This window comes from Microtus pennsylvanicus, chromosome 1 (assembly GCF_037038515.1).
Source record: "Microtus pennsylvanicus isolate mMicPen1 chromosome 1, mMicPen1.hap1, whole genome shotgun sequence".
Classification (NCBI taxonomy): domain Eukaryota; kingdom Metazoa; phylum Chordata; class Mammalia; order Rodentia; family Cricetidae; genus Microtus; species Microtus pennsylvanicus.
The window spans coordinates 85324644-85338237 of record NC_134579.1 but is presented as its reverse complement, the minus strand read 5'-3'; the positions used below and the strand labels follow the sequence as shown (position 1 = coordinate 85338237).

Here is a 13594-nt window from a genome sequence, read left to right as displayed (position 1 = left end):
CAGACATCCCTAATATCCCTAATACAGCACAAATTGTTTTCTCGGTTACAATTACAAGCTGTATGTTGTATGCATGCAACATTCTCCTCCCGGGAATGCTGGTGTTTGCTATGGAAAAATATTGTGTGGCTGCAGAAATAGCTCCCCTAATGGTCTTGAAGGGAACCTTGCAAGGTTGAATGGAGGCTGTCCAAGCTGGAGATAATTCATGACCTTGTACTTCTTCGTGCTTCCGTAGCAGTTACGGCACCGAATATCCGTCTAGTTCTGAGTATCAAGCCTCAGACTTTGCCACACAGTGGGACTACAAAGGGAATAGAATGAATTTCTCACCCCTGTGGCACTGATGCATAGTTAGGAAGACAGAAAAAAATAAACTTCGTGCATCAGGAGGCAGCGGGAAGGGTGATGCAGAGGTAGCAGGAGGGAGCGTCAAGGTGGCTGTCGAGAATGGCCTCTTGTGAAACTAGACGAGAGCTTGGAGAAGCCAGGCTTCTCCTTCCCTCACTGGGTAATTCCTGTAGCCTCCAGGCTCCCCTCTTCTCACCCAGAAGCCCCCTCATGGTGTCTATCACCAGTTATTCCTGGTTCTCAGTATCTGCATCACTAGCTCAGGGAAGCCAGCAATAGCAACCCCCAGTGCCAGAGGCATGTCCCCCTTGTCTCAGTCACTTGGCTTTGTGTAGCCGTATATCTCTGTGTCCTGATGTGGGATGCCTGTGGGTGATGTGAGAGCGAGGGCCATGCCTGGCTTGCTCCCCAGTGGATAGGGCACGATATGGAGCCTAGTGGCCCTCGGGAAACAAACATTGGTTGACTGACTAAATGAACACTTGAGTGGATGAATGACCTGCTGAATTCATGTGCTCTTGCCTTGGTGGTTCAGCCTTACTGTGTGGTCCTGTAGCAAACATCCTTGTAAACGTGTAGAAACGTTTACATCTTTGAACCTGTCTTTTAAAATCTACCTTTGTTAGCTCTGCAGAGCTTCTCGGAGTGCCTTGTGCACACCGGGGCCTTAATGACAACCTGCCATTGAATGAATTTGTGAATCACCTTGCTAGTATTCATATACAAAAAAAATTGTGTAAGGAAATCAAATTGGACCATGAGTGTGGCAAAGAATACCTGTGCGTGTGTCATGTCTGTGTGGTTGCTCTGAGACCGCACTGCTCAGTGCAGCATGGGTCATACAGCGTGGCAGAGGAGCTGAACCTTTAGTGAGCCTGTGTACACGGATCAAGATTCCGGGGTCCAGTTTTTTACTTAGCAGTTGGTTCAGACTAAAGTTCTCATGTAGAACCCCTCAGTTATTGCTACTATAAAACATCGGACACTTTTTAAAAAATAAGTCATATGGCATATTATACAATTATCTCTCCTTTTAGATTTGTTTAAACATAATAAGACAGTTTACAAGTAAAACAAACTGAAACAGAATAAACAAAGGGAAACCACAGGAGCGGGACATAAGGTGTGTACATGTAATATCAGCATTTAGCAGGCTTAGTGAGGCAGGGGGATTATAAATTTAGTATGAGCCTGAACTACAGTCAGTTCCGAGATAGCCTGGGCTACACAGAGAGTTCCACAGTCCTCTGAGCTAATAGCAATAACCTGTCTCAAACAAACAAACAAACGATTTAGTCACGTAGGTTTCCTTAGGGCTTTGGTTTTCTTTACTGAGGTATTTCGAATCGAATGTAAGCATCATTTCTCTAAAGCCCTATAGTAAGTGTCCGTCCTAGAAAACAGAGCTGTCCTCTCAGCTACCCATAATGCTGTGATTATATCGAACAAGATTACCCTCAACACACGTTCTACAGTCCATATTTCCGCATCATCAAAGTGTGTTTTGAACACTTAGCTTGGTTGAACCAAGATTTAGACAAAATCCACACCCACTTGGTTGTTACATAACCGTGAGTGTCCCGTGAGCCTCCTGAGTTTCGTGATTTGTTAACTCCGAGAGACTGGTGCACACATAGAATGAGCTAAGTCTGTAGGATCTCCACTTCTTCATTGATGGCTCCAGACTCAGGCCCGCATCCTGGTGGATGGCTGTTCTCTATAATGCTTCTCTGTCTTGATGAAAGCAGAGGCAGGATAAGATCCATAATTCCCTCTTTCCTATAATGTCATCCTCCCTGTCCTGTGACTCAGAGACTGAAGACCACACCATCCTTTCTGGGCTACATAGCCAACAGTTTTCAAGAATTCTGACGGATGTCCTGCCGAGGCAGTGAGTGTTAAGAAAGGGCTGTGAGGCAGTCATTTAAACACACTTCTTAAGCACCTCGATCACTGTGCCATTGTGCCAGAAGAATAGCTTGTATATTCTCTATCTGAAGCAAAGGCAACATGGCAGGATTTAAATCCATTGATATAAGATATAGATTCCGGCAGGTACCACCTCGTTCCTATCTTTATTATTTTTCTTCACTGTAGCATCATCTTTTCATGTGTGTTGTTGCTCCAAATTGTTCGTTCGTTCGTTCGTTCTTTCTTTCTTTCTTTCTTTTTCTTTGTTTGCTTGTTTATTTATTTATTTATTTTTATTTTTACCTGGCCCTATGCAGCACCATTTGCCCTGGGATCTATTGGTTCCTGTTTGCCCTCTAAATCAAGTCCACGTTCATTGGCTTGCCACTCAAGATCTAATTCTAATGGGAAAAATACTTCCGTTTTCTACAAGTTAAAGGTTTAAATTAGTCCATACACTCTGTTGATCTCATCCACACAAATTCCATATTGTGAGATAGGATGAAGTCAAATCAACAAATACAAAAGAACTGCGATTTTTCAGCCAGGCACCTCGCTCAGTGCTTATGATAAAGACAAGGCATCCCTGTTCTTAAGGATGCTCCAGCCACTGGTTGACAACAAAGCCCAAGCATATACAGGGATGCTCTGTGGGAAGAGGATATGGAGATTCAGGGAAGGAAGATGCTCAGCAGATTCCGCACATGCTTTAAGGCTGTTCCCCCCTCTGCCTAAGGAATCATTCTCCATGCAAATGTATCAGAACCTTACCCGTCCCCTCCGAACTGGGCCAGGCACCCACTATTCCATACTGTCTGCCTCCTGGTAGCCCAGGGCAGAGACAGCACAGGGTGTGTGGACCACAGACACTCAACCCATGATGTCTGTGTGTGTGTGTGTGTTTTAAGTGTTAAATATTAAAAATGAGTCTTGAGGTTACAGCCAGGAATACCAGGCTTCCTGCTGTGGCTGTCCACACCGTGAGGAGTTTCTTGTCTTTACTGAAAGGTGGCTGGCAGCAGAATAGGAATGAAGGTGTACCTGGGAAGGCTGGGATGTTTGCAAAGCTTTTGTCTGTAGAGAGAATTCGGTATAGATCTTCATTAGCTCATGTTAATTCATCAGAAGGTAAGGGCTAATTACCAAGGCTTGATGATGGAAGTTTTAAAAAAGTAACCCTTTTAACACTCACACACACACACACACACGTATGCTAACACACACACACACACACACACACACACACACATACATATGGGGGAGTGCTTTGCCTGCATATGGGTCTGTGCACCATATGTTTGCAGTGTCCATGGGGACCAGATGGGGTCATTGGACCCCTAGGAACTGGAGTTACAGGTGATTGTGAGCTGCCATGTGGGTACTGGGAATCGAACCCAGGTCCTCAGCCAGAGCAGTCGGTGCTCTTATGACTGAGCCACCTCTCCAGTCCCTACCTCTCCAGCACAATCTTGTCCAGTCTCCTGAAGAATCGCAGGTAAAAGCCAAGTGTCGTGACGTGCACTTGCAGCCCTAGCACTTGAGGTGGAGGAGAGAGAATCAGGAGTTCAAGGCCAGCCTGGGCTCTGAGACTAGCCAAGGCTATGAGACCCTGAGGTAGGGGCAAAGGGAACGAATGAGGAGAGGACACGTGAATGGAGCCTTTTGTCAGCTGTCGTGGAGAGAAAGTTGAAAATCAGGATTATCCGCCTCTTGTTCGTTATTTGATCTCCTTAGAGCTGGAAGGGACCTTGAAATGTCACTGTAACCTCATCTTCCTTTGCTGGCAGGTCTTGGCAAACATTCTTTCAGGCTCTGGTGACAGTGCCTACTTTGAAAATCAGGGGGAAGTCTGTGTAATTACATCTTAGCGGATGACAGGCAGTTAGAACGAGAACCCACTGGGCTGTGGCGGTCATTTTTTTCTAAGATAAGATACCAGATGACAGAGAAAAGAGGACGGGGCCCTGGCTTGACACAGACTTTCTTTGGCTGAACGGCTTCTCTCTCTCCCCTGCTCTCGGAGTCACCGGAGACAGAAATGGTTTTGTAAGGCGGCAGATGGAAGGAAGCGGAGCAGCGTGTGTCATCAGTGTATCTAGGGAGCCTACGGTCAGTAGTCACATTTCGGAGGTATGTCATTAGTCAGGTATCGGATGCTCCCCGGGTCCTCAGTGCCCAGTTCTCAGCGTGCTGTGCTTCAGACGGTTATACAAGCCTGGCAGAAGGGTCTCCAGGCCTGCAGACGTATGAGGCTGTATAGGCCTTGCCTGACTGTGTAGGTCGGTAAGAAACCTCATCCTCCAAAGCTCTCAGTTTTTAATTGTATTATCTGCTGAAGTCCAACCCCTGCTCATGCAGGAGCAGAATCCACATAAGCAGATTCGCTTTATCCACCTCCAGCATAAGCAGCAGGCATTACTGAGGCTTTTCAGGATTCAGCTGGTCTGGGGGTTGGGATCTTACCAGGGCCACCTCTTATTTGTTTTCCAATGATTGGCTCTGGTGTCTGTGGGTGTGGCTAAGCTTAGCCCATGAGTGTGATGAGTTCAAGGTCCTCTGGAGTGTGAACATGGTTCCCCCACACACTGCCCCTTGGGGACTGGAGATATATGATAATTCGATGATCAGCAGGTGGTTGTGTACAGTTATTATCAAAATCTAGATGTTAATACCTCTGTCTGTGTTAGGGATGTGTGTATGTGTGTGTGTATGTGTGAACATGTGTGTGCATACGTGTGTGCATGTGCGCACATATGTGTGTATGCGTGTGTGTGCACGCCCGTGTGTATAGAGAAGTAGTAGCAAGCCTGTGATCCTCTCGCCTGGGTCTCCCAAGCCCTGGAGGTATCAGCATGCAGCACCACACCCCACTTCGGACCTTAACTTCTGCAAGCAATTGTCATAGCTGACAACACAACAGACTATCTGGAACTTTAGGGTTTGGCCTGATGATACTGGCTGGCATTAAAAGACAGGGTGAGAACCACGACTGTTAATCATGAATAGAATGGTAGAGACTGGGACTAGATAAAGAAACTGTGGGCTGGAAAGATGGCTCAGAAGATAAGAGCATTGGCTGCTCTCGCAGAGGACCTGGCTTAAGTTCCCAGCCCCTACATGGTGACTCACAACTGTCTATAACACCAGTTCTAGGGAATCCAACACCCTCTTCCTGCCTCCCGATGTACCTGCAAACACACACACACACACACACACACACACACACACGCACATCCATACATAAAAATAAATTTAAAATTGTTTTGAAAAGAGAAGAAAGAGAAAGGTTATATTAAATATAATATAATTACATTTAATTATACCACACTAAAATAAAAATTGTTTTAAATCTCTAAGAAAATAAAAGGCTAAGTGATGTGGGACGCTTTGGAAGGCAGAGGCATGGAGATCTCTGAGATCGAGGCTAGCCTGGTCTACAGAGTACGTTCCAGAAAAGCCAGGGCTACACAAATAAACCCTATATTGAAAAACCAAAAGAAGGAGGAGGAGGAGGAGGAGGAGGAGGAGGAGGAGGAAGAATTCCTGTTATTCAAGGGATGTTTGTGGACCCATAAGCATTTAAGCATTAAGGAACACAATTTGAAAACGGCCGGAAAACTCAGAGAGTAGAGGAATGTATTCATTCTGTAAGTGTTGGGAATCAAAGCTGGGACGTCTGCCGGGACAGTCAGTGTTCTCAATCTCTAAGCCATCTTGCTAGCCAACCCCCAATATCCTGATATTTGTACAGCGACCTTTTGCTGATGCTCAACAAATTGATTTTCTTGTTCCCAACACTGTCATTTTCTTAGTATTATTCTTCAGAATTGTTCTTTGGTTGGTTGGTTGGCTTTTTTTTTCAAAACAGAAAAGCAAAAGCTGGCTTCAAACTCACAGAGATCAGCTTGCCTCTGCCTCCTAAGTGCCGGGATTAAAGATGTGCGCCACCACCACAGGTGGTGAGAGCTACTCTAAACACAACTCTTCGCTGTTGTGTATAGACGGGTATTTTTTCCTTCTCACCCATTTACTTTCTCTGACTCCCAGAGTTTCTGGTTGTTCTGAGAAGCCGCAGTACCTTTCAACTTTCCGTGTCCTAAGCAGCATCGTAAATACATTAGTAGACAACTTATTACCGCTCTTACTTGGTATGGCAAGTTCTCACGGCAGCTGCAGCGTCCTTATATGTTATGTAATGCTCCTGCACTGCTAAACAACGTGAATCTCAGGGAACAGAGGGACCTGGGATTGAGAACTGTCTATTTCTAAAGAACGATGCCGACTTGTTACAACAGTTTATCCCTGGCACATGAGGTTGAACAAAGTACTGAGAACCAACAGAAGGAAGACTTTCCTTCCAAACTCCTAACATATTGACTCCTTAGTTGAGAAATAAGGCCACTGGTCTCTAGAAAGCAGTTGGCTTAATTAGCCCACCTTTTCTAAGAAGTGGACCTACTTCAGAGGGTTGGTTGCTACCTATCATGTTGGGGATATGGGGTCTGGGGTAGGGGGGAGGACAGGAATTTTATTTCAGACCCTCAGTATTTCTTCTGGAAGGGGAGCATTTACAAACAGCACCCGGTTTTCCGAAAAGATGGCTGTGTGCTCTGCCTGCGCTGGAGGGCAAACCAGGAGAATGGCTCTCTTCAGAGGTGCGTGCTTCATGAACTGAGGACCATAAACTTGTTGACCACGTGACTCCTGCCTATCACCGACTGCTAGAGACCCAGTATCCACCCAAACAGATGCCCAGATAGGGGGCAGACCAAAGGGATGGACTGGAAGAGCGTCCCGGTGGCCAAGAGGGTCTGGACTTTTCTTAGACACACACACAAACACGCATGGCTTCCATCCTTGTCCGACAGGTCTGAGTGCCAGCCAGCTGTCTCAGACTGTCTCTCGCCAAACCTGGGAAGAAGCTTCTGGTAGCCGGGGCTTAGCTTCAGTACCCTTTCCGCTTCGAACTCACCATCTGACACTGTGTGTCTGTCTGGGCCTGTGTGCATGTATGTGTCTCTCTGTGTGTGCATGAACGTGTTTTGCCCCAGAATAGGAGGTACAACAAGGAAGACCCATTGGCCCTCCTTGCCAACATGTTTCCAATCTCTAGAGCAGGAACCTAGGTGCCCACTGAGTACACACTGGCGGAAAGTGAGTGAGCCAGGGGTGAGGAGAGGCTGTCTCAAATGAGAAGCAGACTTCACGTAAGGAAAAGTTCAACTGAGGACACAGCTGTTTTCCTGCCATGCCAGGGTGCTCTCAGCTTCGGGGGTCTCACGGGGATCACCAAGGCTGCCTTTACCTTCTTCCCGGCATCACTGTAAGACAGTAGCTGAGTTTCTGATTGTAAGGGGTGTTTGCATCGGTCCTGGAAATGTTGCTGATGTAGGCAGGACAATTAGGAGTTCAGCTATATGAAGGACTTGTGGCTACCCTGGCTAGAGATGGCGTCTCAAAAAGCCAAAAGAGAGAGGAGATGAAAGAAGAGAAGACTGTAGTAAACTTAGAAAATCAACATCATTTTTTTGTCACTTTTCCTCTTCCTTTTTGGACAAATGAAATTAGTAATATAGAGATGAAGAGCAAGCAAATGGGAGAGTCTGATGATTTTATCTATGGTAATGATTAAATAGAGGTGGTCTTTATGTTGTTATTATTGGGGGTATTTTTGGTTTGGTTCGTTTGTTTGTTGTTTGAAATGGGGTATTCTGCAGACCAGGCTAGCCTCAAACGTCTGTTCTTCATGCTTCTACTTCCTAAGGGTTGGGATTACACTCCTGTACCACCAGGCTTATACTGGGAGTTGGCATCAGTTTTGATGACCAGGGTGTGCTAATTTCCTGATTCTCAAATACATAGTCACCCACGGGAGCATTGTAACTAAAAACTGCCCTGTCAAGCTTCGTCCAGAAAATAGTATCAACAGAGGCTAGTGCTTGTAGGAAATTCATGATGTTAGCATAAAGAGGGCTTTCTGAAACATTGGAATGAATTTGGCTCAAGGTTCCTCACCTGTGTATGACCTTTCCCGTGTCCCCACCTCTCAAGACGAGGTGTGTGAACTCACACAGCCCAAGAGGGGACTCTCCTTGCATTCTCTCTGTGTGTTGACTCTGGGGTGGTTGGCTTGATCATGCAGTGGAGTCTGTACTTCATAGGCATCAGATTAGATGCACAGGTGGATACCCTTTTAAAAACAACCGTAAATAGGTACATCCGACTTGTAAGCAGAAGGACTGTGTGAGAGGTGTTCTGGTGCCCAGGTCATCTGTGACTTGGCCAGAGGTGTGCCAGTGTCACTGTCCTGATCGTCCCCTCCCTATCATGATGCGTTTGGTCCCAGGATCTTGTGATTGTCTTTTACATCAACTCAGTTACTGCTGGCTTCTCTAAATGCATTCAGCCCTGTGGGACACCAGAGAGAATACAGCGTTGTTTCCAAATGAAGGTTTTTGATTGACGTTCAGGTCTCTGGTCTCTGAAGCATGGTGACCTTGATACAGTAGGAAGATAGTGCAGATAGGATGTCCCTCTGAACTGCAGTTGGGCAGTGCCCTACTTCCACAAGGCGCCCATTTGCCAAGAGCATCAGAGACCAGCCAGGCGTGAACAATACTGACCTCTGTCAGCTGCCTTGGAATGGTCATCTGTAGAATGAGCATCCTTGGCGAGCTGAGATTTCTCCTTTCCCTAATGCCTGCACCCAAAACTATTTGTACCCTTTAAAGGCCATGTTTCACCTCTGCCTCACCTTCTTCATTCCTAATATCTCTATTTCACCTCTCTTGATGCTTTTCATGGGGAAGTTGACACCTGATCAGTAGGCAGATGCAAGAAATTTTCCCCCTCTCTTAGAAACTCACAGATCTCCTAGACAGTCATGATTACAGATAGATGTAATCCTAGCATTTGAGAGTCTGAGGCAAGAGGAGTGCCTTGAGTTTGAGGCCAGTCTGGACTATAGAGTGAGACTCTTTCAAAAAAAAAAAAGGAAAGCAAAGTAAAACAAACAAAAGAAATTGCGGGGAGGTGGGGAGAATTAGAAACTTTGTTTGCTAGGCCGTGGTGGCGCTTAATCCCCGCACTCAGGAAGCAAAGCAGGAGGATCTCTGAGTTCGAGGCCAACCTGGGCTACAGAGCGAGTTTCAGGACAGCTGGGCTACACAGAGAAACCCTGTCTTGCGGGGGAGGGGACATTTGCACTTATAACTAAAATAATTTTCAGCAACTATCTGGTTAAAACTCTTTTCCATTAAGTTGTGTTCTGAATGAAGATCACTGACCACCCTCCCAGCCCCCCACCCCCTCCCAGGAGCCCTGATGACTGCCTCTGCTTTGGGATAAGTGCAAATAGCATTCTGCACATCTTGTAGAACTCAAAACAGGCGTTGCAATTTGGTCAAGTGGTGGTGAGAATGAAAAACTCAGTTTACACCTTGGGCGTCATTGGGAGAACCTCTCTCCCCCTTGGATAATAGAACTTTGACAACTCCAAGTTTCTTACCGTATATTTAGATCATATTTGCTCCTCTAACTCTTCCCAGACCCCACTTCCCTGTCCACCCAACTCCATATCCTCCCAAAGCAAAAAAAAAACCCTCAAGACCAGTTTGTGCTGCCCCAAATCTTCTCGGATAGATGGTCTTCGCTGGAGCACGGTGGACCGTACTCTTAAAGACAATGGACCCTTGGCAGCTCCCTCTCGGCGCGGGGGTTTGGTCTGGTTTGGGCTTGCACACTGCTCGTGCATGCTGTTACAACCCGTGTGAATTACACGTGCTACTACTGCCCAGCTGCGTCCTGAAGACACTGTTTCCTTGTCGTCACCCGCCGCCTTTGGCTCCTACACCCCTCTGCCTTCTCTTCTGCCATGATCCCTGAGTCTTGGGGGTGGGGCGGGGCTTGGGGCTCAGTTTTGGGTCTCTGTGCTAATCATCATCTTCTGTAAGTAGAAGTTTCTCGGATGAGGCTTGAGAGATGTATGCAGAAAGGCAGGTGGGAGCTCCTTCCCCTTTCCTGAGACAAGCGCTTAATGTAGACCAACTGTCCTTGAACTCACAGAAACCCTCCCACCTCAGCCTCCCAAGTGCTAGGATTGCAGGCGTGAGCTTCTAAAACCTTGTCTTTGTAGACATGCATCCCTTTGGAAAGCAGCAGCCAGCTGAGTGTTTGATAATTGGTTCATAGAAACTTGTGGAAGCAATGACCCAAGAATTTCTTTGACTATGAAATGTAGAAGACAGGGAGTTTACCATTAAAAAAAAACCTAGAGAAGAAACCACTTTTTCAATTCTCTTTAAACCACTTGCTTAGGTCATTAAGAAAGAAGCCCCAAACATCCTAAATGTTGTAGAATTTATCAGCTATGTCCATGTGGTTAACAGGACTTTTGAGATGATTATTTGATTGTAATAAAAAAACATATATAACCAGAGTACTTAAATTCCAGCACCATTTCTAGAGAGTAAGGCCAGGCTATGCTTTGAAGCCTGACCTTTTTATGATTCATAGTCTTACAATTATGGTTTATTAACATACACCATATGAATATTTATGACTTTCTTTTCATCCAGTAAAAGTCAACCTGTTTTTCAGCTTCTCCGGTCGGCAACGGTTACATCAAGCCTCCAGTTCCACCTGCTTCCGGGACACACAGGGAAAAAGGACCCCCGACCATGTTGCCCATCAACGTAGACCCAGACAGCAAGCCAGGAGAGTACGTCCTCAAGAGCTTGTTTGTCAACTTCACCTCTCAGGCAGAGCGCAAGATTCGGATCATCATGGCGGAGCCTCTGGTGAGCATGGAGTGTTAGAGGACCTCTTAAATTTTTCTCTGCTCTGGACATGACTGGTACTCTTTAGATCCATAGGTCCCAGGTCTGTTCACCCAATCAAGCTCAGATTAAAAAAAAAAACAAGCAAACAAACAAAAAAACGCCAGGAAGCTGTAACTGCATACAGTGAACAGATAGCAGGTCCCTAGACAATACCGAATCATACCAACTGCCCATGAGTACTTACACTGTAGGGGTGTTATAGTCACCCAAAGATGAGTTTAAAGAACTCGGGAGGATACACATACATGACAAGCAAACACTGGTGTCTTGGTTTGGTTTCCAGGCGCCGTGACCGAAAGCAACTTGGGAAGGCAAGGATTTATTTCATCTGACGGCTCACAGTCCAGCAGCAGCAGAAGTCATAGCAGGAGCTAAAGGCAGGAACCTGGAGACAGGAACTGATGCAGAGGCCATGGAGGAGTGCTGTTTACTGGCTCACTCTCCATGACTTGTCCAGCTTGATTTCTATATAGTCGAAAACATATGCGTGTTTTAGATATAGATAGAAAGACAGCTCGTTAGATAGATAGATGATAGAAGATAGATAGATAGATAGATAGATAGATAGATAGATAGATAGATAGATAGATAGATGATAGATAGATAGATAGATAGATAGATAGATAGATAGATAGATAGATAGATCCGTTTTGGGGACACTGTGAACCTCTATTTGGGGGTCTTATCATTGAAGATAAGACTCTCAAAACTACATACTTCTATGAGACCCCTGCCCAAGCATGCGTTAAGCCCAGAAGAGAGCTGGGGGAAGGACTCATGTTTGCTCAAAAACAAGCATCTTGAGGTGACAAAGGAGTTAGCATCCTCAAAACTATGTCTGGAAGAACTCAGAAAAGTCAAGAGCTGGTGACTGGGGAAAGCAAAGCACTATGGGTAACGTGTCTACATGCTGGGCAGGGTCTTCTAGAGCACACATTTTGTTTTTACTCTAAGCTGTGTGTAGATACTCAATCACCTGGGAGCTATTTCCTATTTTTTTCCAAACAGAAGTATTCTTTTTCTTCAGGCTAAACCTCACAGGAGCATCCATGCTTGCTGATACATAGAGCTACAGACTAAGCTAAGCCCTCAGCACATTTGAAGATCACTAGATATCTTAGTTCTGTAAATCCGAAGGAAGATTATTTACCAGTTAACATGGGTTTGGTTTTGTTTTGTGCTTTGTTTGTGTGTTTGCTCTTTTACACTCTTTGGGGTTTTGTTGTCATTTTGAGACAGGGTTTCAGACTGGGTTTATGGCAAGCCTGTCTTGAATTCATGCCTCCATCTCCCCTCAAGTACTGGGATTACAGGCTTGCACCATCATGCCCAGCTGTATCTAATACTTTAAACAATCTGGTGTCACTTCTATTTCAAATACAGACTAATGGACGAAAGGCAGGGCGTAGAAGTCTATCTAAAGACTTAGGGAGAAGAGAGAAACTTGCAGGACAAAGAGCAGGAAGAAAGCTAATTCTGATAACTCGCGAGAGAGCGAGCTGCTATCACCATAACAGTTCAATAGATGGTGGGCAATAAAGCCTTTGCCGCGGCACATGAAAGTTCATATATGACTTTTCAGTACCCAAAGAGCTATTGTAAGTGGAGGAAGCAAGATGGAAGAAAAAAAAATATCCCACAGAAATCAAATTTGTTTTCTTCTTCACTGATATCTGTATAAGCATCTTTCACTTGCTCAGCAATGTTTCTATTTGTACCCAAAAGATGCTCAAGTCAGAGTCATTAATATTTATAAAAAATGTCAATAATTTTATCCTATTTTTTGATACTTCATGGGGACATTTAATCATCTTCATTCTCATTTACTGTTATCCTTGTTTTGTCTTTCTTGTGTACTAAGCAAGCTAAGTGAGGTCATCTATGTCATTTTTATATTTTTATCTCAAAACACAAAAGTCAGAGGAAGCACTCACCCTTACTCAGCTCAGTGTCATCGTCCCCACTCACTCATGGGTGATAGTTCAGCTGGGTATAGAATTCTGGGTGGACTCCTTTGTCCTCTGGACTTTTAGATGTGAACTTTGAAGCTCTACTTTACTCAGTTGCCTCTGGTTCCTGTTAAAAAGTCTTTTTGATTTTTTTCTTTGTAGATTGTTTACTTTTTATTCTCCTTGCCCTTGGAGCTCTGAACTTTAACTACTCTGTGTTCGCATGTGAATATAATTTTGTGCTCAAGATTCTGCTCTTTGAATTCAGACTCATATCATTCATTCATTCATCAAGTCTGGGGAATTCTTGACCACTCTTTATATGAGTATAGCCTTTTATCCTCTTCACCCAATCCTAATACACATTATCTGATGTCCCCCCACAAGTCAGGGTTTCCCTGTGTAGCCCTGGCTGTCCAGGAACTCACTCTGTAGACCAGACTGGCCTCAAACTACCTCTGCTCCCAAGTACTGGGATTAAAGGTGTGTATCATCACTTCCTGGCCAATATTTCTCAATGCATTATATTATATTATGTATCTT

General features: G+C 45.1%; 1 protein-coding gene across 6 annotated transcripts in view; it reads left to right on the top strand.

Annotated features, from left to right (window-relative positions):
• The window catches only part of Fry (FRY microtubule binding protein), a 392348-nt gene that overhangs the window by 178038 nt on the left and 200716 nt on the right, over positions 1 to 13594 (top strand). For all 6 annotated transcript variants that reach the window (XM_075971622.1, XM_075971632.1, XM_075971584.1 and 3 more), the window contains one exon: positions 10861 to 11060. In XM_075971622.1, coding sequence (XP_075827737.1) covers positions 10941 to 11060 — 120 coding nt within the window. In that variant the 5' untranslated portion in view covers positions 10861 to 10940. The remainder of the gene's footprint in view (positions 1 to 10860; positions 11061 to 13594) is intronic.